The 24,040-nt window shown below is 36.6% G+C and overlaps 2 protein-coding genes across 3 annotated transcripts in view; both read left to right on the top strand.

The window, feature by feature from the left end:
• Nucleotides 1-1,404, top strand: part of LOC129187464 (FERM, ARHGEF and pleckstrin domain-containing protein 1-like) — a 75,422-nt gene extending 74,018 nt beyond the window's left edge. Inside the window, exons 26-27 of the mRNA XM_054786810.1 lie at nucleotides 137-288; nucleotides 424-1,404. Coding sequence (XP_054642785.1) covers nucleotides 137-288; nucleotides 424-493 — 222 coding nt within the window. The 3' untranslated portion in view covers nucleotides 494-1,404. The remainder of the gene's footprint in view (nucleotides 1-136; nucleotides 289-423) is intronic.
• Nucleotides 1,405-2,308: 904 nt separating this feature from the next.
• zmp:0000001200 (dedicator of cytokinesis protein 9) overlaps nucleotides 2,309-24,040 on the top strand; it is a 145,450-nt gene continuing 123,718 nt past the window's right edge. For both annotated transcript variants that reach the window (XM_054788041.1, XM_054788039.1), the window contains exon 1: nucleotides 2,309-2,693. In XM_054788041.1, coding sequence (XP_054644016.1) covers nucleotides 2,577-2,693 — 117 coding nt within the window. In that variant the 5' untranslated portion in view covers nucleotides 2,309-2,576. The remainder of the gene's footprint in view (nucleotides 2,694-24,040) is intronic.

Raw genomic sequence — 24,040 nt, 5'->3', positions numbered from 1 at the left:
TTTCTAAACCACAATCAAATGTGACAAATGCACAAAAGACAAAGCCTGTTTTTTCTGATTAAGATGGCAGAGGTTAAGAAACGGACTTTTAGTAGTAGTTGTAGCGCTTCATGTCGTCGTGGCCTTTTTCCCCCAGGATGATTACCCTCTGGCCAGCCTTCCACTGCTGGGTTACTCTGTCACCATTCCCGCCGAGTCCGAGAACATCCACAAGGACTACGTCTTCAAGCTGCATTTCAAATCCCATGTCTACTACTTCCGGTCGGAGAGTGAATACACGTTTGAAAGGTAAGCATACATACAGCAAAAACAGGACTATCTTCCTGCCGCAAAGCATGCTGGGTAGCCTAATTTTTGCCCACCCCTGCTCTGCACTATACATTTTATTTACACAAACACGTGTTGTTTTCTTCCGGGCCTCAGGTGGATGGAGGTGATAGGCAGTGCTACGGCCCCTTCCAGTCGGGTCCAAAACTGTAAGGACGCCCACTGAGTCGGCCCCCACTTTGGGACTCTTTTTCTTTTGTCCACACTCACGTTGGTGCTTTTTTACTGTTCTAATGGTGACACGTCCGCTGGTTTCGACTGCATCAGAGACTGCATTTCTTCTTCTGGTCTTTTTACAGCTCTGCGCTTTTTCAAGGATGTCCTTTTCTACCGTTTTCTAACAATCACAGCCACTTCCTAGTTGTTATTTTTGTTTTTACAGCAGAAATATATGGATATATCGTCTCTGTTGTTGTTCCCTTTGCTGTTTTTTTTAATGTGTTTCACATTTTCATAACAATATGCACCTGGATTTTGTAAGTTCTTTTTTTTTTTTTGTACTCTGGGATTGAAGAATGTTAACGCCATACAATTCAGGCCACCCTTTAAGAGTCAATGCTGTGCACCTGGCCTGGCATGTGTTTTTATATTTAAAAAAAGTGTGATTTGTTAGGTTTTTCTGTCATTACATGCTAGCGCCATTTTCATGAAATTCTATTTGCTGTTGCTCGTTTTGCATTTTTAAAAATGATTACGATGTTCACGACCATAGCGATGTAACAAAAAAAAAAAGCTTTAAAGATGATGTTTGAAAGTAAATACCAACTTTTGGTTCCATTTCTAACCCTTCTTTGAACCACCTGAAAACGGCAAATGAATGGAAATATACATTTGATAACATTTATGGAATGCAAAGCATCTCTTCTGCTTAGAGGGGAATATGTTTTGTCAGGCAGCTGGGGAGTTCTTTGGAAATGCATTAAAAAATACTCAAAACTGCAACTTGTGGAGTCTTTTTGTCTGCGGAGGTCAGTCAGCTTTAGTGTTCTTCCAGCTGTTGCCTGCAGGTGGCACTAGACAGCAAGAGGTTGCAGAATCGTCTCAACGGCAGTGAACCATTCAAAAAATAAACAAGGACTAATTATGATTTCGCTCTCTTTCTTTCTGTCTTTCTAAAATGCCTTTTCTCCAAGAGGATCAGGGCTGCAAAAGTAATTAACAGCAACGATGCGATGAAAAAAAAAGAACACAAAAAAATTGCTTCCTTTGGTTAGCACACAAAGTGTATTTTCATGATGTGAAATAAAAATCAAATAATGCAAATATAACATAAAACAAATAAAGTAAAATACAGCACTCCCGAAGCACATTTTTTCTATTTGCATTCATGTTTAAAATAAATTAAAACAGAATACAAATAAGATAATTATTTAAAAATAAAATAAAATATAGTACTCCTGGGGCGTATTCTTGTTAAAATTTCAATTAAAAGTATAGTACAAAGAAGTCAAATTATTGAAAATAGTAACTAATAATATACAGCATCCATGAGCATGTTCTTCTCTTGTTATTTTTTTTAATAAATAAAATGAAATACTCAGGAGACTATATTCTTTTGTTTAAAAATACTTTTTGTAAAATACAACTATAATACATAAATAGTGCATTCATTATATAAAAAAATCAAACAAATTGATTAAAATCGTCAGATTTAAAATGTCGAATGAAAATTCAAAATGTAATATACAAACAAAATTATATTTTTTGAAATGAATATAATTATATTTAAAATAATAAAATAAATATCAAATGTTTTTGGAAAATAAACTATAATAATGCAAAATTTCTTCATATTAAAAAAAAATAACGGAGTATATTTTTAATCAAAAGGATCTAATTTTTTGTGGTCTGTAGTTCTTCATACAGTCCAGTAGGGGCGACAATGAGCAGGTTCAGACAGGTTGTGAAGCCGGTGTTGTCGGCATTGTTCGGAAAGTGGGCGGAGTTTCCTAAGAGACTAGATTTGACACCTCCTTTCTGGTGCGGGCCGGCCAATTACACACTTGGTACGAGAGGACCCCCGTCTTATGAAAATGATTCAGTGAGACATACTAACATGCACCAACGCAACATAAAACACGTGTGATTGACAAGCGACGATGTTGCGTCACGACATGATCCGGCTTGGAGCGAGTGCTGCCCGCTGAAGGGGATCGGACAGGCGGGATTAGCCGGCGATGACTTCCCGCCACACTCTCATGGTGTAATTTGCGGATATTTAAGTGTTTTTTGGGGGGGGGGACGCAGCGATGTCCACTCCTGCTCAGCCGGAGACTAGGAAGTTTACTCGGGGTCTTGGGAAGCCCGGGACGGCCGCCGAGCTCCGGCAAAGTGTCTCGGAGGTGGTCAGGACCTCCGTGCTGCTTGTAAGTAAACACCTTAATTGCCCACCTCCTCTTCTTGACTTCACCCGCTACTTCCTGTGGTCATCCACATTTGGAATTATGACTGCATGAAAGTGAAACTCACAAACCATGCAAGAGCGCGAATCGAGCTCGAGCACACTTTAAGTGCACGCACACAGCTGACCTCAGATCAGCTGACTCGTGTGGAGTCACGTTCAGGAGTGGGTGAGAGAATGAATGAATGAGTAATGTTCGCGAATGAACTGAGGATTTGTTTGTTGTTACATTGAAAAATGCAGTATTGCCTATTTGAATGCAATACTTACTTGCAATAATTGTATACCCCTAAAGGTTCTATACAGTATATTGCCACTATGTGTGGGTCAATATGTTTTTTTTCAACTGTTGTAATAAGTCTGAGGTTTGACAAGAGTATTGGAAGTGTGTTCTACCCTTGATGATATAGAATTTAGACAGCTTAAGTGTGTTTTTAATAAGCCCTACTGGGGATTCACCAGTTTGTGTGTGTGTGTAGTGTGTTGTTCCAGCCTGTCTCCAATAGAGGCGCTGTCCAAACGGAAAAGTTCTTGGGATTTTTATTTATTTTTTTGGTGGGTTGAAAAAAATTGCATCTACACTGTGTCGGATTGGATTAGTGAATATTTGCATCCAGGCGGGACGGATGACTGGGTAAAAACGTTGTAATACACAAAGCACACCTACGTGTGGCGCTGTGAACAGACACAAAGACGGAACCATGTGTCACACCAAACTATAGAAGAGGAAAGAACACATGCACATAAGTCCGTCGTCTTCCACTTTCCAAGGCTCGTCTAGATTTATGCTAAAGTGGAATTGCTTCTGCGAGTCATTTTGGAGTTTGATACACCAAAATATCAGGAGAATGTCGACTGGGGTGAGTCATGCCAGTCAAAATATTTATGTATTATGTTGACTTGTCGTCAAAGCTCACTTCTGGTCACCTGATGGCGACGGGTCGGTGACGTCATTGTTTTCGGAAAGAAGTATGTTGCTTGTCTACATGGAAACGACAAGCTGGTGTTTTCAGATTTTCCCATTCCGGAAGCCGTTTAAAAAAATACCGCTTCAGGTTACCCAGAACACTGTTTTCATGTGGATGAAAGGCTGAAACGACAAAATACTTTGCCGTTTTGATCTGAAAACGTTTCCGTGTGGATAGCCCAAGAGTGTGTGGCTCCAAGAAGAACTAATCATAAACAATTCTGAAACAAAAGTTGTATGGGCTGATTAATTTTTTAGGCTCATCTATGTACTTTGTTTGTACTTTTTGGCACATTCCAAATGGTTGTACTGGCTATAACCAATGTTTGTGCAAAGTTTCTCATTGATTTTCCATTTTTCGTTTCTGAGATCCGCAGTTGCTTGTTTTCCACCAATCAACAGCGTTCTGGTTTTCACCTCTAACTGCAGTCACAGGCAAAACCTATCCTACCCAATCTGAAAATTAGTAGACGTTCAGTGTTATCTATTGATTGAATAAGCAAAGCAAAAGTACCCATAGGCAGCTCTGTAGGTTTCATGTTGTTTTCACCTCTAAATGCAGTCCACACAGGCAAAACCTATGCTACCTAATCTGAAACTGAGTAGACATTCAGTGTTATGTATTGATTAAATAAGCAAAGCAAAAGTACCCATAGGCAGCTCTGTAGGTTTCATGTTGTTTTCACCTCTAAATGCAGTCTACACAGGCAAAACCTATGCTACCTAATTCGAAACTGAGTAGACATTCAGTGTTATGTATTGACTGAATAAGCAAAGCAAAAGTACCCATAGGCAGGGCTGTAGGTTTCATGTTGTTTTCACCTGTAAATGCAGTCTACACAGGCAAAATCTATGCTACCTAATGTGAAAATGAAAAGACATTCAGTGTTACGTATTAATTGAATAAGCAGTGCAATAGGACCCATAAACTGCTCTGTGGTTTTCATGTTGTTTTAACCTCTAAAGGCAGCCTACACAGGCAAACCCTGTTACTCAGTCTGAAACTGAGTAGACATTCAGTGTTACGTGTTGATTGAATAAGCAATGCAATAGCATCCATAGATCGCTCTGCGGTTTTCATGTTTTCACCTTTAAATGCAGTCGACACAGGCCAAACCTACACTACCTAATGTGAAACTGAGCATAGACATCCAGTGTTATTGGATTGCTTGAATAAGCAGTGCACTAGGACCCATAGACTGCTCTGTGGTTTTCATGCTGGTTTCACCTTTAAAGGCAGCCTACACAGGCAAAACCTATGCTATCCAATCTGAAACTGAGCATAGATATTTTATATTTATCGATTGAATAAGCAATGCAATAAGACACAATATTTAGACATTTTTTAGTCGTAGTTTTTTGGTGTTTCCACATGTATTGTGTAGTTTTGAATCAAAATGTTTTGCACATATGCTCAATGAGGCCTTCACTTTCCACGAGGATACATGCTGAGAGGACATGATGCCTCCCCAGAAGGAAAAAGGGGTGTAGGTGGGATGAATTTCATGCCTCCAATTGTCATTTTCAGGACGAGTACCTCCCTTATCCTTCATTATCACTTTTCTGGATGGGGGGGGTGAAAGGAGTCGACCTTTTTGTTGTGTCCAAGTGTGCTTGGTGCTCTGGCGTTCCTTGGAGAAGTTGCTAGGTAGCTGAAACAGACACCATGTTGGCTTTCTGTCAAAGGAAATGGAATCCTGAGTCTGTCACATCCCAGACATCCAACCGCACCTTGATATCATTTATTCATGCCCAACCACGGCTGATACATGTTGGGGAAAAGTTTCTTTGCTTTGTCTTGCTATCAGCGGTTGATAAACATACGGGTTAGAAGTATGCAGAAGTGAATGTATGGCTCTGTTTGCCTTGCTTGCACAGTGGGACAAGAATGTGACTGCAGACACGACCGCTGTCCACGCAGCTCGTCATTAATTCCTCCGTGAAACATGTAAATGCCACACCAATAGAGGGATTGTTACAAGAACAGCCGAGGACTGTGGTTTCCTGCCAATCGTATCTCTACCACCATGCTTCTTTATCAAGATTTTACAGCCGAACCTCGGTTTTTGTGACGAATCCCTTCCAAAGTGTCTGTCTAAAACCAAATTGTACAAAAATGGAAACAGTTTTAGTTAATCCGATCCAGACACCCAAAAACACATTTCTAATATTGAACAATTCTAGTTTTACATGCGTAAAACAATTTCAAATGCATATGAGGAATAAAACGGATAAATGAACATGTAACGCCACTTTTACCTTCAATGAAGGCTTGATTGTTGACAAAGACACCTATCAGGCAAGCAGAGATTGAGTTATTTCTTCAATTCAATCGTGTTTCTCACTTTCTTTATCAAAATGCAACGTTCTTTGGCGCCATTGTGGCTTATTTTGCAGCCATGATCAATAAGAAAAGCAGGGACTTGTGCCGCAATGGTATTAGTTAGCAAAGAACTGCAGAGTCAACTGCTGATGACATTGTAGACGGGCGACGGACCTGACTTCCGGTTCCAGTTTCCATGCTAGCACGATGTTATCAGGGACGTTTTGTGATTAAAAATACATTAAGAACACTGTTGGAATCACATAGGGTATTAATAACACAACCATATTGTTCATTAACCGGCAAATGTACTGTAAAGATAATAGGTCTGCGTTCATGGATGACAGGAAATAAAAAAATGTTCACATTTGAGAGGCTGAAATCAAAGGATTCTACAATCAAAAAACGATTAATCGAACACCAAATAGTTGTCGACTAATCGGATAATCAATTAATCATCAATTCATCAGTCATGTTGTCTGCATGTACAACTATCATTATTCTCTATGAAATAGACTTTTTGGTAGTATTTTTGTGTGTCTGGAACAAATGATTTGGATTTGCATTATTTCCTGTGGGAAAAATTGCTTGGGTTTTCGTACTATTCAGTTTTCGTCTGAGCTTTTGGAACAAATCGCCGAAAACGGAGGTACCGCTGTACTCTCGCGTCCACGGGTTAGGAGTTTCTCTGCTGGCTTTTGGAGTCGAGCACAGCTTTCTGCTGATTGGTTGTCCCAGCAATGTGTGTATTTCTACACAGGCACACACTGGTTGCTCTTTGTGTATTGTTATCCACTTGTAGCAGTCGTGCGCTCTAACATGAACCATCCCTCTGTGTCTGTATGTGTGTGCGTGTGCACTTCAGACCAGCTGAGCACACTTGTAGCAGTGACACTACAGTATGTATCAGCAGCTGCATTTTTCTGGCACTTTCCTGACTCTTTTTTTTTGGAACTGAGCTTCAATCTTGTCAGAAACACCTTTTGGGACAGGGAATGTACGTAGGCCTCTATAACCTTCACTCTTTTCTATCTTATACATCACAAAAAGTAGACATGAAACTTTGCTATGAGTAGTCAGCAGCACTTGTCATCTTAGAGGTGAGTTTGGGTTTGTTATCATGTTTCACAAGGAAGGGGATCATGCTGTGCTTCAGAATGTCACAGCACATGTTGGAATTCATGTGTGCGTCAATGAACCGCAGCGCCCCTGTGCCGGCAGCACCTGTGCAGCCCCAGACCACGACCCTGCCACCATCGCACGTGACTGTGATCGCTGTGTGTTGACTCGTTTTCAGTAAATCTGTACTGCCATACAGTGGTACCTCGGTTTTTGTCATTAATTTGTTTCAAAATTGGGGCGGCATGGCTTGGTTGTTGTTGGTTCCATCCTCCATCCTCCTGTGACTATGTTGAAGCATCCTTGGGCGAGATACTGAAACCCCACAGTCGCTCCTGATGCCGCGTCATCATTAGGTAAATGTAGTAACCGCGTCAAAGCACTTTGAGTACCTTGAAGGTGTACAAGTGAAAGTCAGTTTACCATCGGAAAGGTCTGACGAAATGTATGCAAACCACGGCAATTTTTTTGAATCTGTCCCAGACACCGAAAAATATTAACAAAAAATACATTTTATAGGGAATAGTTATATACAGTATGCAAGTTCCATTTGTATAGTACTATCCCTTGGTAAGGCTGCAAAGGCTGCTGAAATGTGAGGGGCGTACTCTTTTGCAAGATTTTGTGTGTGTGTTTGAAATTGAAGTATTTTGCCCTATGAGGGGCCTTGAGGAATAGATTGGAGTGCCTACTAAAGCCCTAATGAGTGATGGCTAGTGGGTGTGTCCTTAATGATGGGTCAAAAACAAATCAGTTGTACTTGGAAATGTTAAATTAGTGTCTACTCTTTATTGAACCCCTGCTAGACAGTTATGTCATTTCAGTCAATAGTCCAAACTGTCTGCCATGTGCCGTGCTTCAAATCTCAACCGTCCCTGCACCAGCTGAGTGACACTATTTGCTGGAGTGATGAGTTTTGCAAGAGCGAATCGAAAAAGCAAGTTACTGTTAAGCCAGTTCACCGAGCTCCCGATCTCATTCCACATCCCTGAATGGCAGCAGCAGCAAACAGTCGTCAAAAGCCTAGAGAGACCTTGCTTGATGTCAGTAGGAATTAAGATTTAAAATTTAAAATGGTCAAAAAAATAAATAAATAAATGAAAGGATACAAGGGCCACTTTGATATTTTGTAAAAATATGCTTAAAAGTTATATATCAAGAAAAAAAACTGCATCTCAGCTTTGTGATTTAGGTGAAAAAGCCTTATATTAGTATCAACTTCTATTGATAGGTATCGATTTTTCTGTTCTTTTTTTTTCATTTTTTTCTGTTGTTGTTGTGTGTGTGTTTTTTTTTCAATTTTCCAAATATTTTATACTTTTTACTAATCTTTGTACATTTTATTTTTTATATTATGACTTATGACCATAATATTTTGACTTTATTCCCATAATATTCAATTTTTTTCCCCAACCTAATTTTCCCAAAAAGTACAACTTTATTTTGTTTTGTTTGTTACTCGTAACATTGAGACTTAAAAAAAATATTTTTTTCTTGACTATTTCATCTCTGTGCTACTATGATGACATAATTTTTTCTCATAATATTACAAGTTTATTCTCGTAAAATTGCAACTATTTTTCTCATTACCACTTTTTTCCATTTATATTTGACCTTTTTTGTAAAATGACATCTGTTTTTGACATTTCCACATTTTTTTTTTAAATTTCCCAACTATTTCAACTTTCTTCTTGTAAATTTTCTTTCTTTCTTTCTTTTTATTCCCATAATATTTTGACTTTATTCTCCTAAGTTTACAACTTTTTCCCCAACCTAATTTTCCAAAAATTGCAACTGTATTTGTTGTTCTATTTGTTTCTCATAATGTTATGACTTTAAAGAAAATAATGTCTTTTTTCTTTATTTTTTCAACCTCATGCTATTAAAATCACATTATTTTTCTCTCATAATATTACCACATCATTCTCTTAAAATTACTTTTTCTCTTTAGACTACAATGTGTTTTCTCTTAATATTTTGACTTTATTCTTGTTAAATTACTGCTAATTTTTCAAGTTTTGCTTTTTTTATTTTTAAGTTTTCTTGTTAAATTATATTTTTATATTTTAAATTATATTTTTATGTGCCTCCTCCCATTTATTACAAAAAAAATTGGAAAATGGCCCCCAGGCCACACTTTGGACACCCCTATCTTGGGGTATACTCACATTAGGATAGTCGTGTTGTGCCAGGCTTGTGCTTGTCTACTGCTGTGTTACTGAAATTTCTCTGACTTTGTAGATTATTTCCTAGTCTTTGCTCTTTTCTTCCATTTTTGCTGGGTTTTTAATATTTTCCAAATATTTCAACTTTCCTCTTAAATAATCTTCTTTTTAGAATATTATGACTTTATTCCCATAATATTAAACATTTTACAAAAATTGCAACTTGATTTTGTTATTTTGTTTTCATTACATTACAACCTTAGACAAAGAAAACATTATTTCTCTTTAAAATTTCAACTCTATGCTACTAAAATGACATACTTTTCCCTCAAAATATTAGTTTATTCTCGTAAAATTGCAATGTTTTTTTCTCATTAGAATACAACTTTTTTGTCTTACAATTTTGACTTTATTTTCTTAAAATTACAGCTGTTTTTTTCTATTTTTGTTGTTGTTGTTTTTTTAATTTTCCAACCATTCTAACTTTCTTCTTGTAAATTTTCTTCTTGAAATGTTTTGACTTTATTCCCATGCATCCATCCATCCATCTTCTATGCCGCTTATCCTCACTAGGGCTGCGGGGGTATGCTGGAGCCTATCCCAGCTGACTTTGGGCAAGAAGCGGGGTACACCCTGGACTGGTCGCCAGCCAATCGCAGGGCACATATCGACAAACAACCATTCACTCTCACATTGGCTTTTTTCCTATAATATAAACAATTTCCCCCAACATGATTTTCCAGAAATTACAACTTTTTTTTGTTTTGTTTGTTACTCATAATAATTCGACTTTATTACGTTTTTTTTCCTTTAACATTTCCACACTGTGCTACTACGATGGCATTATTTTTTCTCATAATGTTATAAATTTATTCTCGTAAAATTGTGACTTTTTTCCTCATCGGACTACAATGTTTTCTTCTTAAAATGTTGACTTTATTTTCATTAAATTACAGTTATTTTTATTTATTATTACAATTATTTTTTCCCACGTAATTTCCAAGTATTTCAACTTTCTTCTGGTAAATTTTCTTCTCGTAATATTCTGACTTTATTCCCATAATATTTTGCCCTTATTCCCATACTATTATAATTTCCCCCCAACCCAATTTTCCAATAATTATGCATTTAATTTGTTTTGTTTGTTACTCATAATATTCCCACTTTAAAATGTATTTTTTTTAATTTATCAACTTCATGCTACTAAAATGACGTTTTTTCCTGCAATAATAATATTACAAGATTATTTTAACAATAATATTTGTTATTCTTGTAAAATTATGACTTTTTTCTTTTGAGATTACAACTTTTTTTCACTTAATGTTTTGACTTTTTTCTTGCAAAATTACTGCTGACTTTTCCATTTTTGGTGCTTTTGTTGTTGTTGTTGTTGTTGTCGTAGTTTTCTTGTTAAATTATACTTAGAATGTGCTGTGTGGCAATTAAAAAAACAAAAACAAAACGTTCTTGGCCAGCAAATGGCCCCCTGGCCGCACTTTGGACACACACCTGTTATACTGTATATATTTTTTGAATATATACAAGTTGCAGGACCAGTCACACGATGAAAAAGTGTGACTCATAGTCTGGAAAATACGGTAATATCCCGCTGTTTTTTCCATTGTGTTTTGTTTTTTTAAAAAATGATTTTCACAAGTATCTTCCTCCTTGTTCCAGTATCTATCAAAGTTTTGCCTTTGCATTTTCCATCTTTGATGCTAAATCAAAGTCGTGTTGTGACGTGTTGGGAAAGCAGATGTATTAGTCACTGTGTTCACTAAATATATTGAGTGTGTTCCACTCTGCTCGATTCTTGCTGTCACATGTAGGAGTATGTTGCAGGACCAAGCATGTCTGCACCGAAGAGGCTGTCGGCAATATTCCTTCCTCTCTCTAATTTATGGCCTGTTGTTGTTCTGTGCGTATATGCTGACTAAAAGCTGCTTTTTGCTACAACGACGCTACATAGCACTCCCTTAAGAGTGAACCCACTGGGGTAGAGATGTGAGCGCACGGGTCAATAATACATGAGGCTGCTCGTGTAACCAATGCACCCATTAGGAGACATTCTTTACTACGCCTGACTGGACCAAAATTTAATTCCACTTCTGCTACAATCAAACTCACGGCTAAAAATCATTGGAACATTATGATCGTTCAAGATGAAGTCTTTATTTTATCACCTGTAACTTGGGCTGCAGCTAACGATTATTTTCTTAGTCGCTTAATCCGAAGCGTGTTGTTTCGATTGATCGAGTAATCCAGCTTCGCTCACAGTTCGTACTTTGAAACCGTGTTTCCTTCGTTACACTTTTGATAAATTCATAGTTTGCAGCTCTGTCGCTGTTAAAAGTCACATTTTCAGTGTCCACTTTTATTTCTTCTCTTTTGAGTTGATAGCACCACGTGCCATTTGTCCTCTATGTCCAAACTCTTTCCAGCAAGGGCCACTTCCTGAAAAGTAAAGGATATTTAGTAAAGCAACACATGTAGATATGCTAAGAAGTTCTATTGATATTTAGTAAAGCAACACATGTAGATATGCTAAGAAGTTATATTGATATTTAGTAAAGCAACACATGTAGATATGCTAAGAAGTTCTATTGATATTTAGTAAAGCAACGCATGTAGATATGCTAAGAAGTTCTATTGATATTTAGTAAAGCAACACATGTAGATATGCTAAGAAGTTCTATTGATATTTAGTAAAGCAACACATGTAGATATGCTAAGAAGTTCTATTGATATTTACTAAAGCAACACATGTAGATATGCTAAGAAGTTATATTGATATTTAGTAAAGCAACACATGTAGATATGCTAAGAAGTTCTATTGATATTTAGTAAAGCAACACATGTAGATATGCTAAGAAGTTCTATTGATATTTAGTAAAACAACACATGTAGATATGCTAAGAAGTTCTATTGATATTTAGTAAAGCAACACATGTAGATATGCTAAGAAGTTCTATTGATATTTAGTAAAGCAACGCATGTAGATATGCTTAGAAGTTATATACTGTATATAGTATTTTTTTAAAACTGCATCACAGCTTTGTGATATAGATGATAAAGCATATTATTAGTATCATCTTCACTCTTTGCTCTTTTTTCCCCATTTTTGCTGTTATTTTTTGGATTTTCCATATACAATTATTGAAAAAAACACCCTTGTTTCTTCAGTTTCTTGTTCATTTTAATGCCTGACACAACTAAAGGTACCTTTGTTTGGACAAATACAACAATGACAACAAAAATAGCTCATAAGAGTTACATTTTTTGGCAGTACAATGCTATAGCTATTCATGTAAGAACTTACTGTATGTGATTTTGGTTATTATCAAGAAAAGCATGGAAGTTGCTAGATATCAGCTCTTAAATTAAACTCTTATGATCTATATTTGTTATCATCATTATATTTATCCAAACAAATGTACCTTTAGTTGTACCAGGCATTACAATGGATCAATAAACTGAAGACACAAGGGTGGTCTCATAATTTTTTCCATGACTGTATTTCAACTTTCTTCTTAAATCTTCACCGATTTTCCTTTCCTAATATTATGACTTTATTGCCATAATATTTGGACTTTATTCCTATAATATCATAACTTTTTCCCCCCATCTTAATTTTCCAAATATGGCAACTTCATTTTGTTTTGTTTGTTTCTCATAATATTACAACTTTTAAAAATTAAAAAAATAACGCAATTCTTCTTTAATATTTTAACTCTTTGCTACTAAAATGGCGAAAGTATTTTTGCTCATAATATTAACAGTTTATTCTTGAAAACTTAGCAACTTTTTTTTTCTTGAAATATTTTCAGTTTCAAAACTCACTTGCAACATTTCTTTTCTCTTAATATTTTCATTTTATTCTTGTAAAATTATTGCAGATGTTTCCATTTTTTTGTTGTTATTGTTTTTTGTAGTTGTTTTTTTTTCCGTGTAATTATATTTTTAGAATGTATCGCTGACCATTAAAAAAAACAGCCGCGGGCCATAAATGGCGGCCAGGCCGCATTTTGGACACCCCTGTTTTATGCCGTCGACTGCTTTTTCCATTCATCGCCTCACAGTTGCCCCCTGAAGAGTGGAGGAAGTACTGCATGAATGTGCGCTAGCTCTCGTTTGACTCTGTTGAATGTTGAACAGCTCTGATATACACCCTTTCACTTTTCAGCTGTGCATTGCAAGTGCGTGACTGTCTCCAGCCTAACCCTTGCGAGTTAGCTTGAGTGTTTACAGGCGACGCAAACGGAAGAATTACTAAGCAATGAGGTCTGGCTCGGGGAGAGAAGGCTTCCAAAAAAGTGAGATATTTAACACATGCTCGTCAGATACACTAGGAGCTGAGGTTATTGCCAGTTGCCATTATAATGTAAACCACATTTACCACATGGAGCACTTACAGTGAGAAAGCCTGCTCATAAGTTTGCTCCACCCAGCCTTGGCTGACCCTGGTTAATCCAAATGCAGAAATCAGGCCCAACCGCTTTGCTCAGAAGGAAATACTCACACTGTACGGTATGTCTCTTAGGGCAGGGGTGTCTCTTCCAGCGATGGCCACGTTCTGAAAAATGAAAGGATGCAAGGGCCACTTTGATGCTTTGTTAAGCAACACACATACTTGTAGATGTGCTAAGACACTGTATATATTTCAAGATAAAACTTGTGATAGAGGTGAAAAAGCCTCTTGTTAGTATCAACTTCGGTATTCGGTATTATGATCTTTGGTATTCTTTGTTTGCTTTTTTAAAAAAAAATGTTTTTTAATGTTTCAAATATTTCAACTTTCTTTTTAACTAATCTTTGTAATATTGTTATTAACAACTTTTATTACTAACAAGTATTTTATTTTCATAATATTTGACCATATTTTTTTACTTTATTCCCATAATATTACATTTTTTTCCCCTACCTAATTTTCCAAAAATGACAACTTTATTTTGTTTTGTTAGTTGCTCATAATATTGTGACTTAAAAAAATGCTTTATGCTACTACAATGATATTATTTTTCTTCATAATATTTTGAGTTCATTCTTGTAAAATTGTGACTATTTTTCAGAATTTTACAATTTTACAATTGTAAAATTTACAATTTTTTACAAATGAGAAAAATTGTACAATTTTTCTCATTAGACTACCACTTTTTTCCATTTATATATATATATATATACTATTTATACTATATACTATACTACTATATATATATATATATATATATATATATATATATATATATATATATATATGTGTTGTGTGTGTATAATATATTCCCATAATATTTTGACTTTGTTCTCGTAAAATTGTGACTATTTTTCTACCACTTTTTTCCATATATATATTAAAAAACAAACTATATATATATATATATATATATATATATATATATATATATATGTATTTATATATATATATATATATATATATGTATTTATATATATATATGTATTTATATATATAATACTGTATATATTCCCATAATATTTTGACTATATTCTCATAACATTAACCTTTTCCTTTATTTTCTTCAATCTTATTATCTCATCTCAATCTCATTAAAATGACACCTTTTTCCTCATAATATTACCACTTTAGTCTTGTAAAATTACTGCTAATTGTTTAATTTTTGCTCTTTTTTTTCTAGTTTTCTTATTAAATTTCTTATTAAAGAAGTACAAATTTCCAAGAACAATGACATAATATTAAAGGGATAGTTTGGATAGTTTTTGACATCCCCATCAGCAGTGTAGTGCATCAACAGTGACTTACCCCTCCACGTGGTCCCGCGAGTCCATCTCTGGTCAGTTTTCTGTGACGAGGAACCTAGTTCTGCTTAGTTGCTGGGTCATTTAAGTAAAGAGTTTGGCTTCCCAGAACAATATGCGTTCAAAAGAGCATCATAAAAATGCATCCTCGGAAAAAATCAGACTTCACAAATCTCTCTGCGTTATATTTGTCTCCCGCTGTATCCCTGCGCACTGTCACCTGTGCATTTTTTCCGAGGAGGCATTTTTGCGATGTGAGTGTATTACTCTTTTGAATGTATAGAAGAGAAGCCAAACTCTTTGCATAAGTGGCCTCGTCACAAAATCCAACCAGAACTGGACTCACAGGACCAAGTGGGGGTGTGGTAAGTCACTCTTGATGTACTACATTGCTGATGGGGATGTCATCCAACTTCATGTCAAACAATCCCAACTATCCCTTTAAGAGGCAAAATAACCTCATTTTTGTAGCATAAAGTTTAAATCTATTTACATTTTTAAGTCACAATATTATGAAAAACAAACAAAACAACGACGTTATCATTTTTAGAAAATTGGGTTGCAGAAAAGATTATACTATTGGAATAGAGTCAAAATTTAATGGGAATAAAGTCATAATATCACGAGAAAAAAACCCCAAAGATTATTTAAGAAGAAAGTTTGGAAAATGTCAAAAAAAACAACAGCAAAAATGTAATGAGAAGAAAGTTAATATATTATGGGAAATAAAGTCACAATTATGAGAAGAAAATGTACAAGTATAAAATTGAAATAGTAGTAAGAATAGCATTCATTTAATTAAAATAAAGTCAAAATATTAAGAGGAAAAAAGTTGTATTGGAATGAAAAATCATGTCATTTTAGTAGCATAGAGTTGAAACTTGGCAAAATTTGTTTTTATTTTTTTAAAGTCGCAATATTATGAGAGACAAACAAAGCAAAATAAAGTTGTAATGTTTGAAAAATGTGGTCGGGAAAAATGTTGTAATATTATGGAAATAAAGTCATAATATTATGAGGAAAAAAACCCAAAGATTATTTAAGAATAAAGTTTCAATATTTGGAGAATGAACAAAAAAAAAACAACAGCAAGAATGGGAGAGGAAAAAGGCAGTGGGCTTTTTCACCTATATGACAAAGCTGAGATACAGTTTTTTCTTGAAATACTGTGTAACTTCTTAGCATATCTACATGTGTTGCTTTACTAAATATCAATATAACTTCTTAGCATATCTACATGTGTTGCTTTACTAAATATCAATAGAACTTCTTAGCATATCTACATGTGTTGCTTTACTAAATATCAATATAACTTCTTAGCATATCTACATGTGTTGCTTTACTAAATATCAATAGAACTTCTTAGCATATCTACATGTGTTGCTTTACTAAATATCAATATAACTTCTTAGCATATCTACATGTGTTGCTTTACTAAATATCAATAGAACTTCTTAGCATATCTACATGTGTTGCTTTACTAAATATCAATAGAACTTCTTAGCATATCTACATGTGTTGCTTTACTAAATATCAATAGAACTTCTTAGCATATCTACATGTGTTGCTTTACTAAATATCAATAGAACTTCTTAGCATATCTACATGTGTTGCTTTACTAAATATCAATAGAACTTCTTAGCATATCTACATGTGTCGCTTTACTAAATATCAATAGAACTTCTTAGCATATCTACATGTGTCGCTTTACTAAATATCAATAGAACTTCTTAGCATATCTACATGTGTTGCTTTACTAAATATCAATAGAACTTCTTAGCATATCTACATGTGTTGCTTTACTAAATATCAATAGAACTTCTTAGCATATCTACATGTGTTGCTTTATTAAATATCAATATAACTTCTTAGCATATCTACATGTGTTGCTTTACTAAATATCAATATAACTTCTTAGCATATCTACATGTGTTGCTTTACTAAATATCAATAGAACTTCTTAGCATATCTACATGTGTTGCTTTACTAAATATCACAGTGGCAAAGTTGCATCCTTTAATTTTTCACTATCTGGCCCTCACTGGAAAAAGTTGAGACACCCTTGCACTAGCCAAATGTGCGGTGCTTTGGTGAAGTGGGCACAGGACCAGTTGCAAATGTTGGACTATGCGGGGATCATGACATGACATGACAACAGTGTTTTTTGGAGCCTAAAAGTGCAAACCTTTGGGGCGTTGACATGAGACTACAATTGTTGTTGTTGTGTACCCTTAGCTGATAATTAACTGCTGTCCACCATCAAACATCAGTGTAGTCTGTCGTCTGACATCTATTGATTTATTTATTGCTGCTGCACACTGGCTGAGATCGATCATGTAATGTCATGCTTGTTACATAATTGTCTATTTTAGACGCAATAGTTCCACCACCATCAGCCTAAATGTTTCCACCCTGCCTGTTCAGGAAGTGCCCATGACTTCCCGTGCCCCATGTTGCGGTGGGAAAGCAGTGCCCCCGTGTTGTGGTATTTTCCTTGATAATGCAGGTTTCCTCTGGTTTTATTTGGGCTGGACGCACTGTCCTGCCGCCTACTCTGTTAGAAGGAGACTGTTTTGGAGCAAAGAGGGGTTGCCATAACAGGCGGCTCAGTCTTTTCCTGTTAGTCTGGAACTCTTTCCGAATATATATTGCATAATTCAATCAGAATGTATTTGCCACCATCTGTAAACGTCCCAGAGGAAAGTAATGACAGTATGCGGCATTAAGAGTTTGATAGATTTTGCACGCTCTCCTATCCGTGCAATTGTACGAGAAGAGGAAGGGGCAGAGCTGCAGGGTGGTTGCTCACGTGAAAGCCTTCAGCATGGCTTGGTAACAGGATTAGTGCACCCTCTGCGTGTTACACAAAGTCAAACATATCTTGTGGTCATTGCTAAAGAGCCGGTCGTCAAATTCTAATAAATATAGGACGTGCTTATCTCACATCACGCCGTGGAGCCATACGGCACTCACAGCCAGGAAGTGCTGATTGCTACACATAATCAGCAGCAGTAGCACTAATCCAATCAGGTTGCTGTGATTCCACTCCCCTTCCCATTAAGGTTGCTATTTTGGATCAATGGGACACACACTGAAGACAAGAAGACTTGAGACACATACTGTTATGTTATTATAAACTGGCATTGACGTTTACACGACGTTCACTCAGTTTGCCTAAATACTGTACGAGGTAAACAGCATCATCTAACAATTACAGTAGAGACACTGTATGAGGGATAGAGACTATGGTTAATATTGTGGTTCCATTTTGCAGGGATGTACAGTTGAACCTGCGCTGCATCATATTGTGAGTTTGTAATATTTTAATTTCATTTTTTTGCGACATGAAAGAAAATAAAATAAATGCTGTCTGGGATGCTGTCAGCTTTATAGTTATGACCGTCTGCCTTTATACAGACCTGATCAAAATCTTAAGAATAGTTGAAAAATGGCTAGAATTTGCATTTTGTACATTTGGATCTTAATGAGGTTTTAAGTAGAGCTACAATATGAAAAAGCAAGAAGGGGGAGTGAGACAAAAAGCACTTTGAAAAAGTAATTTATTGAAAACAACAATGAAACTGAAATAGGCTGTTTATCAGCTGATCAAAAGTTGAAGACCATCGCTCAAAAAATAACAAAAAACTCTCCAAACCAGAACAAAACATGTTCTCAGAAGGACTGAGTAATGAGAAGCTCCACCGTTCTTGTTAATCACTTCAAAAATGTGTTTGGGCATGCTTGATGTGAGTGTTTCCAGGAGGCTAGTGGGAACATTGCTCCAAGTGGTGAAGATGGCTTCACCAAGGGCATCAACTGTCTGGAACTGATGGCCATTTTTATAAACTTCCCTTGCCATCCATCCCCAAATGTCAGTCATGAGGGATGCCCGCTGCAACATCTGGACGTAAGCATCCGCCTTTTGACGACCCTGCACCACCTGAAGCTCCAGGGTTCCACTGAATGAAAAACCACTCCAGATAATGATGGACCCCCCCTCCCCTGTGCCAGGTAGAAAACATCTCAGGTGGGATCTCCTTGTCATGCCAGTAACTTTGGAAGCCATCTGGACCGTCAAGGTTACATTTTTTCTCATCAGAGAATAAAACTTTTTTCCACCTTTCAATGTCCCATGTTTGATGCTCCCTGGCAAAGTCCAAACGGGCAGTTTTGTGGCGTTGAAGGAGATGAGGCCTTTGAATTCAATTTTTTGTTTTTTAAACCCTTTTTTAAGTCCCTCAGATGCCGTCTGATGGTTATTACGCTGCAGTCGGCACCAGTAAGGGCCTTAATGTGGGTGGAAGACCACCCTGTGTCTTGATGGACAGCCAATTGGATCCTCCAGCTCAGCGCAGGTGTGATTTTTTTGGGTCTACCACTTGACTTTTTTGTTCCATAATGTTCAGGATCTTTCAAAAACTTAGAATGACAGATTTACTGCGCCCAACCTCAGCAGCAATGGCACGCTGCGAGAGGCCTTGCTTATGCAGCTCGACAATCCGACCACGTTCAAAAAGAGAAAGCTTCTTACCTTTAGCCATCAGGAGGGCATGACAGTGTGAATGCCTGACAGAAAATGAACATTTTGAGCAGATTTTGGCTTTCATAGCCTGTGGTCTTAAACTTTTGATCAGGTGACGAACAACCTATTTAATTTTTTTTGTTGTTTTTGTTTAAATTACAAGTTTCAAATGTTTTTGTCTCACTCCCCCTTCTTGCTTTTGCATATTGTAGCTCTACTTAAAACCTCATTAAGATCCAAATGTGCAAAATGCAAATTGTAGCTATTTGTCAACTAGTCTTAAGATTTTGCTCAGGAGTGTATATTCTGTATGCTTTATTTTATTATTTGTTTTTTGAAAAAGCAAAACGTTGTAAAAAAAAATGTAAGCTTAAAAAAATGAAAACATTTTTAAGTTTATGAGTTGACTTAAGTTGAAGGTCCCCTTTTATGCAAAATTGACTTAAAAAATATTTATTTTGAAAATGGCAGCCAGTGTTTTTTGGATGTAAGAATTGTGTGTCTAAACTAGATTTTTTTTGTTTGTTTGCGGGGAGTGAAAAACCTACATTTTATTTTATTTTTTATTTTTTATGTATTTATTTATTTATTGTGTGTGTGTGTGTGTGTGTGTGTCAGCACTGTTGAAAACAAGCAAAATGTTCTTAAAAAATACAAAGCTTACAAAAAACCTTATTAAGTTCACGAGTTGACCTGAAAGTTAAAGGTCCCCCATGAAGTAAAATTGACTTTTTTTTTTTTATTTTTTTAATTATTGAAAGCCAGAAAGTGTTTTTTCAGATGTAAGAATTGTGTCTAAACTGGAGTAAGGTAACAATTAGAAGATTCTTTTGTTTTCTGGGGGGCTAAAGACCTACCTCATGACCAGCGTAATTTACGTATGGGAAACTGCCAATACCACCTGTGGAGATTTCTCATGTCAGCTTGTTGGCGGCAAACGTAGCTAAAAGAATACCAGCTAACGTAGTCAAAAGAGTATCAGCGAACGTAGCTGTCTCCACACGTGCACTGCAATTCATCAGCTGAGCTCTTCGTGTGTGTGTGTGTGTGTGTGTGTGTGTGCGTGTGTGTAGAGACAGCTACGTTCGCTGATACTCTTCTAGCTATATTCTTTTTGGGTGGTGGCATATTAAAGCAAACAGATATCTCATGTCGGAATTGTACCTGTATCGGCAGATATCCAAAATCAGACATCCGGATCGGATCGGAAGTGGAAAAAATGTGTCTCGGCACATCCCTTAAGCTTTACTGTTGGCGTAACCACTTGAAGGTGCGTGTCTCTATTGTGGTTTGGGGACTGTAGCCAAACCTCCCACTCTGACCAATCGCAAGTGAGTCGGCGTGGTCAGGGGAGGAGCCTGCGGAATCTGATAATGGTAATTTTCCCAATTCACAACTTGATATTTGTGTAATATTTTATGAAAAGAAACTGGGATCATTTTAAAAGCTCCTTGCATGCAAAAGCCCCTAGCATGATAGGACGTCCATGCTACGTTGTTTTACGTGAATAGGACGTATTTAAATGGCTTTCATGGCATGTTGCTGCGTATGACATTACTCTCCCTCCCCCACATTTGCCTCGTAGTGAGGCCTTCCTGGTATTTGTTAGTAGCCTCAAGCTGCTTGAGCTAAGTATCAAGTGAACGACACCCTTCTAATCCTATCCTGCATACTATATGCCACCGTGGGGGCCCTTTGTGGGCATGTAACTTCGAAAATGGTGTTTTCACGGAAGCCAACAAGTGAATTCGAAACTACGTGATTGGATACGGCTCTGCCTTATACATCCCTAATTTGTTGTCGGAGGCCAGACTTATCGGCGAGTGGTGAAACTGCTCAGTATGGTGGGGGCTGAACGGTCAGGCTTCACGCGTGCACTGCAGATTAAGCTCATTGGATTAAAACCCTGACAAGGATCACAAAATGTACAAAATCCTGTGCTGCACATCCACACTGGCTGTCAACAAAGAGAAGACTGATGGCTTGCACATTTCCTTTTCAATGTGTGTTTTTTTCCCAGAGTGGGGTGTTTGCCCTCCCAGCCCACTTGAATTGTCCATAAGCGTAAATTCTTCTATCCCTTCTATCTTTGACTGAGAGCTTGTAATTGTGGGGAAACTGCTGTTACCAAGATGGAGCAGATTGGAGGGTAGGCCATAAGCAAACACCCCTTACCCTTGTCATTATTGTATTCCCCCTGACAGATGACATTTTCACTACCACTTACCATAAATGTCTTTTTAATGTTTCATTTTCTTTTCCTGGTGGAGAAGACTGATGATTTACTGTAATGACGCCATGCTTTCCTTTTTGAAACTTGCACAACTGCTTATGTCACACAGTCTGTGTGTGGGTGTGTGTGTGTGTGTGCACACGTGCCTGCGTATGTGTGTGTGTGTGTGCGTGTGTGTGTGTGTGTGATTTACAAGCCTAGTAGTAACCTGATCATCCAGCATAACCATAATAAAGCAGGAATATGTAGTTCTTAATTCCAAGTGAGGCAGTTACAAGTACAGTAATTCCTCTTAAAATATTTTTTTAAATGTCTTGTTTATCACCGCTAATTGGTTCCAGACCTGACGGTGATAAGCAAATATCCACGATGTAGGATTTCTTTTTGATAAATTGAATATTTACGTAGTTAGAACACAGAAACAACATTCTAAATACAGTTTAAGTCACATTTCCATTCATAATAGCTAATATAGTAGAAATAAATAGAGAAAATAACATTTAACACAGAAATAAGACTCTCGTGTGTTCTGTAAATGTGTTGCTGATTGGGGAGCTGAGCGGGGGGCGGACAGGATGTGACGTCGATTGTTCAGAGTTGCGTTTTAGCTTGCCATGGGTTACGGCTGCAACAGTAGACCGCGTCTGGGATTATTGTGCCTATTGTGAGATCATTCAAACCTGCAATAAAAGCCTGTTGTTTCGGCGATTAAGTCTGGTGCTTCTGTGTTTCACCCAACATTAGAGTAACATTACTGACACTAGTGACCGGTGTAGAATACTACTTATCATCACAACGTCTTTGACTGCGTCTTTTGAATGCCTCATATTTGTATTTTAGTTCTAGTTAGTATTAGTATTAGTAACTAGTATTTTAGTTAGTATTTTGGCAAAAAATCCATATAATTTGTATATTTTGACTAATAATAGGCCTTATTCAACCACAAAACAGAATGATTTATTCATTCATACATTTGTGAAAAACCATGATAGAGTGAAGTCGGGATAAATAGTGACTTATTTGTAATTTATCTTATTCCTTAAATGTGGATTCTTATAAAGTCCAAAATAGATTAAAAACTGTGTCGTTGAGGCCGCTTATTTCTGTTCAATTTTGGAGGCAGAAAATGCAGATAGATAACCTTTTTTTTTTTTTTTAGCTCTATCATATAAATTCTAATTATTAATTTAACTTTATTTAAACTTTTAACTTCAACATAATTTTAATATTAAAATTATAATCTCAATGTTAAATATATTATAATATAATTATATTAATCATAGATAATTATATTTATTAATTTTTTCCCCTAACTATTTAGTACAATTATATATTAATAATATGTGTTATTGTAGAATACAGAGTGGAGATTTCCACATTAGAGCACTTTTCTTGAATTTTGCCAAATTTGCTTTTGTTCAGTTGCTATCATTTTTCTAGTTACTATTACTGTTATTTAGTGGCATCTCTGTGTGGAAGAGGCCCCACTTTGTGATGGAATCCATTGGTTTTTGACTAAATCTAGTGTGTTGTCCACCATGTTTTTCGAGCATATTACTGTGGGATGGGCCATGATTTCGAAATGCGTCACTGTGGGGGGTTTGTGCTACTAGCTCATACAGGTACATGACATTCACTCTGTTGGACGTTACCATTTGATTTAGCCGCTTGTAAGAACACATTGCTGAATATTGTACTACTATTTATACGATTGCTGACCGCCTTGCTGTCCTTGCTCTCTGATAATTCAATATATACTTTGATGTCGGTGTCATATGAGACTAAAAGCCCATTCTCAGTGTGTTATCTTCTTTGAACACAATTTCCCTCATGTGGCCCCCATTGGTCACTGACCCCTCACTGTCTTGCTAGACAAATAGCACCAGCTGCTATAGTAAGAATACATGTGGATCCCCGCATCGTCCAACATTTGCAACCCAGCAAATTAGCAGGTTTTGGATGAAAACACTAATTTGTATTTGTGGGAAAACCCACAATCACCAATCACCACATACTGTATGGGTAGAAAAGTCATCTCATTTGCCCTAAATTGGCAAAACTTGAGTTGCACAGAAAGTAATCAGAAGCAAACTTCAACTTGCTGTAGTTTTTTCTTTATTTGCTATCACCTTGATGCCTCACTCACACTGCGGGAGTCTACACATACACAGGGAAGTTACCCAGCATGCCTTGTGGCTTATGATTGCGTAT

The sequence above is a fragment of the Dunckerocampus dactyliophorus genome, chromosome 9 (genome assembly GCF_027744805.1).
Source record: "Dunckerocampus dactyliophorus isolate RoL2022-P2 chromosome 9, RoL_Ddac_1.1, whole genome shotgun sequence".
Lineage (NCBI taxonomy): Eukaryota > Metazoa > Chordata > Actinopteri > Syngnathiformes > Syngnathidae > Dunckerocampus > Dunckerocampus dactyliophorus.
The sequence above is the reverse complement of the archived record's forward strand: the minus strand, read 5'-3'. Positions and strand labels throughout refer to the sequence as shown.